Consider the following 6,052-nt stretch of genomic DNA (forward strand, 5'->3'; position numbering starts at 1 on the left):
TTTTTTTTTTTTTTTTTTTTAAGATAAAAGCATCTCATTGGTCCAACTTCGGCTTAAAATGAGTAGAAGTAGATAAATTTATAAAAGATGTAAATTCATCTCCATTTGATGCCATTTTTTTGTTATTTTAGTAAGACTTTGAACTTAACTTACCTTGTTTATTTAGTTATACCAAGAAAAAAATAAAATTGCTTAGCTTTTTTTTTTTTTTGGTAGAATGCTAGTTACTATTTGATAAAAATTTGACCATTCAATGAATATGAGATCCTCTATCACATTTTCCAATAAAAAAAAAAAAAATAGATCCTCTATCACATGAATTAACCCTTATAATATCAAATGACAAATAATGAAACATTATACTTAATCAAAACATTTAAAATTGTTTTTCAATAAGCCCCTTAGAATATTTGCTAGAGATGGTTACCTATTGCATGGCACTTGCACCAACACGGAGGCCACAGAAGCATCAACATAGATTAAAAATGAAAATTATTCCATGGGGTGGGGAGATAACACCGTAGGCTGACGGTTAAGAACTAATCACCTTGCTACATAACATAACCTACAGGACTATGAACAGGAAAATCATGATCAAGACACATAACCCTTTCACCATTATTTAGATGATTAATATATTTTAGTTTTGTTAGCATCAAAGGGGAAAAAACACCATAGGCTAATGGTTGATCACTATTCAAAATGGTCAGTTTCTTATCTCCTAAGTCAGACCCATTCTGTGTTGACTGCAATATGTGTGCATCATAGGAAAGGTAGGACTTTCTTTAATCTGATCATCATTCCATAGTGCAAAAATAGAGACACCTCTAATTTCATGATAATTGATAAAAGCTTCTGTCTGCATCTTCCCAAGGGAGATGTATGATGAAGTTAGACAATATCTTTTCTTCCTATCAAAGATTTCAAGGAATCCATCAGGGTGAAACTGTCCTATATAACCAGTGTAGAACCATCACAGACCATTCTCATCCACCTGTTACATTGGAGAATCAGAATGGTATAAAACAGCTCCTTTGATGAACTCTTTTTTAGTATTTCCACTCAAATTGGTATATGGATCAAATAAAAATGTAACTAACTACTTTGTACACCTTGGCAGGTCTAGCATCATTTTTTAAATCCCCAGAGGTTACACTACATCCTCCAATTACAACCTCTCCTCGTGGCATCGATTTGTAAGAAATTGTATAACAACCATTTTCCCAAGAGACCATCTGTGAAGTGGATGGAACACCAGAAAGTTTTTTAATCAATTCAAAAATGCTGTTGCAAATTCCACAGACAAACTAACAAAGTTTAATTGATAAACAAACAATGAAATGGAATTCTGTTGCTATAAGTTTGAGAGGGGGGGTGGAATCACTTGGAACTGAAATATAAACAAGGGAACCAGAGTTTTGCAATGAAGAAACTACATGACCAAGGAGAGAAACAACCAGACCAAAAACTTCTACATAGAATTTGATGTCAACACTGTTCAATGACCTAGAGAATGGTAATTTTTCCCAAGTTAGCACAAGAAGAAAAGTACCTTGCTCAAATTAAATGAATTTTACATTATTCACTAACAATTGATCCTCGCGCTCGTCCTTGCTTGGAATCTCCATATAGCCAACCCCAATAATCCATGGAGTGCCCAAGAAATAAAATATGAAAAATGATAGACAGAAATATTAATGAGATGATGGGCTAATATCTCATAAAATCTCCCTTGAAGAAATGCTAGTTTTTTTCTGTCAAAGTTGGATCTCTCTCAGTGAGGTTCCTGCATCTTCTACAAGAGTTGCCATGCTAACAAAGTGATGACAGACAGTGTAGAGATCAACTATGCGAAATGGAAGCAGTGTCAACTGAGATTTTGAAGTTACTGATCGTGAATGGGATTTAGAGTTCATATTCAGAAATCAATCGTGGAAGGGGTATGGTTGCTTCCAATTCCCTTCACGCTGCACTGATTGTCTAACATCCCATGAATTCTCTTGTAAGTATTTGATCACTCACCTTCTCCATTAAAAGGAAAATAGAAACAAAATTGGTTTAAATTGTACCCATATGTGAAGGAAATACAAAGAACTTGCTGCATATGCAAATATAACAATAATTTCAACACTTCAAAACATTACAGCATTATATAAATGATGCAAGCAATAATGAACATCTACAAATAAATACACAAAATATGCTGCTTATATCCTCTATCTCACTAAATCTTATTTTTTGGGGTATACAAAATAAACATTTGAGAGAACAGTGGAAGAAATAGCTAGAACTAACCTTCAGTAGGTCTGCACTGCCACTTGGAGTAGGATTTGCTTTCCGCAATCAATCTTTTTCATGGATCCTTGGGTTCGTCCTTGCTTGGAACCTCCATGTGGCCAACCTCATTAAAAGTTGGGATAAAGCTTTGATTGTTGTTGTAAAAAGATGAAATTGTCCAATTGCTCATATTAGCAAAGAAATCCATATTGACAGTCATCGTCTTCAAAGTAAATTATGTTTTTAATAGTTTCAAGACTTGAGCTCATTGCAGCCCATTTTATTGATATTTGTGTCTGCCAAAAATAAGTGAAACACACAGAAGTTTAACCAAATTAGCTGGAATACCTCCTTATAAGAAAGGAATCACTCTGCTTGGGTTTCAGAATAAAGTTGTAAGCACAATCAAATGCTTCACCCAAAGTTCAAACTATATCCCAAATGGAGCTATTCAAACTTTCTCCCATCATTAACTCTGATTTCCCTTTAAGCAATGAACTTCCTCGAACCAATGAATTGGTCTTGAGCATGCTTTCTACAGGATTGCTCAAGCAGAGCTGCAATAGTTGTAGCTTCTTCCATGGAACTTCAACAATCCTCTGAATTTAGCACTGCTCACAGTATAACCTGTCTCAAACACCAACCTCCACTTGCACTCCCCTCTGTTTACCTCTTACTAAAAAAGATAACATTGTATGGGCAGGAAAGAAAAATCAGAATCATAGGTACACCATGGTATGGGCAGGAAAGAAGATCAAATTCACCTCTCTCTCTCTCTCTCTCACACACACCAACTAATCCGCAGAATCTAACGAAATGGCAACCGCTATAGAATGCCTTTCGTTTCCACGAACTAGACGAGGGAAACAGGGCGACTACCTGCAACTTTTCTATAATTTTTTACTCCCAGGAACTGATAAATCCACCGTACTTTCACTTTTTCTAGAGAAAAAGACGCATTAGGAAAATGATGTTCGTCTGTGTTTAATCGAACACGCGCACACACATGCACAATTAACGAAGCAAATGTGGAAGTAGAATTTTGGAAGATTAAACTATTCAATTTCTTTTAACAAACTCACACAGTCACTAAAAGACAAACCCTAATTACAACACCGGGAAAACGAAACGAAACGAGCCATCAAACCATACAGATTAAAAGCAAATTCCACGTCAAAAACAGCATTAGCAGATCAACTAGAAACAGCAAGCTTCTAACCGGAGATCTCGATGGTCTTAACCTCGGGCCTTTTCACCTCCTCCTTAGGGACTGTGACAGTGAGCACACCGTTCTCCATGCTGGCATTCACTTGATCCATCTTGGTGTTCTCAGGCAACCTGAATCGCCTCACGAACTTTCCGCTGCTCCTCTCCACGCGGTGCCACTTATCTGTCTTCTCTTCCTGCTCTCTGCTCCTCTCACCGCTGATCTGGAGGACTTTCCCCTCCTCCACCTCTACTTTCACCTCCTCCTTCTTCAGCCCTGGGAGATCGGCCTGAAACACGTGAGCCTGAGGGGTCTCCTTCCAGTCGATGCGAGCACTGGCCACCGCGGATGTTTCACGAGCAGAATTGGGGATGGAAGTGAGCGAGTTGTTGTTGTTGAAGGGGAAGCCCTCGAATGGATCCCAGAGTTCCTGTGAGAATGGATCGAAAATGTTGCTTCGCCGACCGCCGAAAATGTTTGGAATCATCGACATTTTTTGCTTTGCCTCTGCTTTGGATTGTTGCTATGAAAGCTAGGAAAGGAAGTATTTGTCGTGCGAACACTGGATGATTACTCGATGAGGAAGACGACGCAGGCGGGGACTTTATATAAAGAAAGAAAGAGGATTCCAGAAGTTTCTGGGGATTCGGCTTCGTGTCTCGTCGTCCAGAAGATCGAACCGTTGAAATCGGATTCAACGAGCAAAACCAAAAGTATGTGGCATTCTACAATGTTCTAGTAACTTCTACGGGAATAAATCCTACAACCACGAATCCACGATAGATGGATAAACATAAACTAAACATTACAAGGGTATTCTCGTAAATCTGATATCATTGTGATAAAAAAATAAATAAATAAATAAAAATCATGTGTGAATGATCAACATATATGTATTATGGAAGAGACACGGCTTTTGAAAACACCCATTGGAAGTGCCACTTTCTCTCTTATATAAAGTATGATAATTCCTACTTCAAAAATGGTTTTTTTGTTTTCTATATTATTGTTTAGTTTTATTTTTTTAAACTATTAAGCCTAGTCTTATCCTCCCAAAGAATCAAAGTCTCTGTACAATTAGACAGAGATCAGTGGTTGTTTTATCTTTGAGGTAAAATGTTTGAATCCCCAATTATACTATTGTAGGAGACATTCCAGATCTTAAGAAGAGTATCTATTTCTGATACAACTCAACATGTTTGGTTTGTTGGCCTAAACAATGGGTGTTGATTTTCTTCAATAGCTCATCTTACTTCAACCAAATAATACATCTCAGCAACATCAGTCTTGTAATTCTTTTGACAAAGAGGGAAACCAATGGCAACCTTTAAAGTGTGAATTGATCATTTTAACTTCACAAATTTTAGTTCAACAACTCATAAGGTAAAATGGTATTTTTAATTCAATCACTAACATCATCTCACATTGTCAGATTTCATAGGGCTTCAAGTAATAAATTCAAACTTTAGGAGTGTTAAGCAATCGACCACAATACAAAGGTATCCAAATAATTTTCCCAAAAAATAAAGTCAATCGAATCAGCCTGATTGGTATGTTGGGCTAATTCAAAACCATATTTATTATTATTTTTTTTATTATTATTATCGATTTGTTTTGAGCTACGGTCAAGTTTACTCCTGTCTGAAAATTGTTTTATGCATAAATATAAAGAAATTAATGGAAAAATCGTAATTTTTTAGGTTCTCAGTTCCCTATTAATCATCATCAATCTGGTCTCTATCCTACCAACAAATCTGGTCTTGATTTTATATTGGGGATCTAGCTCGATTTTGGTTTCCGTCAATCCAATTGATTCGGATTGAACTTTGACACCTTTGGCTTGTAATTGTGTACAATATGGTAATTTTCATTGCTACTACATGATAAAAGAAATCGGTTATATATATATATATATATATATTTTTTTTTTTTTTAAATAATCAAGGTGTCCGATCCAGCTTGCACGCACCTTGATTAATCATTGAAGAGACTAGCACAGTAACCCACCGCCATGGTCTCCACTTAAACCGCAGACACATAGATGGGGAATCCAACCGGGGACCATGTGTTTATCCACACAATCTCCAATTCGCCCTAACCATCTGGGCAACCCACAATTGGGTGCCCTAATTGTTTGAACAGGGATAAGTCACCAAGGTAGGAAATAGGGTCTAATTGTGGCTCAAATTTTATGACCAGTGGATTTGCCAAGTGGTGATTATTAACTACGACGTTTGTTAAACTTGTGTTGGTGATGCCTATCATAATCCAATATTCTTTTTGGGAAAAGAATGCTACGTGATGGCGTGGCTTTTGTGCTAAGCATAGGGATAAGCAAAATTACCTCCCATCCCTCATAGTGAAATAAACAATGCTTTTCTATGTAAATGATCTAGTGCGTGCCCTCATTGGTCCCATGCTGATGCAAGATCATACAACTAAGTAACGAACTCTTACCCTATTATCTTTTAGGAAGAAAAATCGGGATTGAAATCCTTTGTGGCACAACACAGTGTCTGACGCGCATCTATCTACGCTCTTTACGTCTAGACATAGGATATTGTGAAA

At 36.8% G+C, this 6,052-nt stretch overlaps 1 protein-coding gene across 1 annotated transcript; it reads right to left on the reverse strand.

Moving 5' to 3' along the window:
- Positions 1–3,317: 3,317 nt before the first annotated feature.
- On the reverse strand, positions 3,318–4,087 carry LOC122058783 (18.2 kDa class I heat shock protein-like). The gene has a single exon (XM_042621468.1). The coding sequence runs from the start codon at positions 3,975–3,977 to the stop codon at positions 3,492–3,494; it is 486 nt and encodes a 161-aa protein (XP_042477402.1). The 5' UTR covers positions 3,978–4,087; the 3' UTR covers positions 3,318–3,491.
- Positions 4,088–6,052: the final 1,965 nt, after the last annotated feature.

This window comes from Macadamia integrifolia, chromosome 13 (assembly GCF_013358625.1).
Source record: "Macadamia integrifolia cultivar HAES 741 chromosome 13, SCU_Mint_v3, whole genome shotgun sequence".
Taxonomy (NCBI): domain Eukaryota; kingdom Viridiplantae; phylum Streptophyta; class Magnoliopsida; order Proteales; family Proteaceae; genus Macadamia; species Macadamia integrifolia.

Coding starts and splice junctions, on each gene's coding strand:
- LOC122058783 (XM_042621468.1), bottom strand. CDS start 3,977: ATGTCGATGATTCCAAACATTTTCGGCGGTCGGCGAAGCAACATTTTC.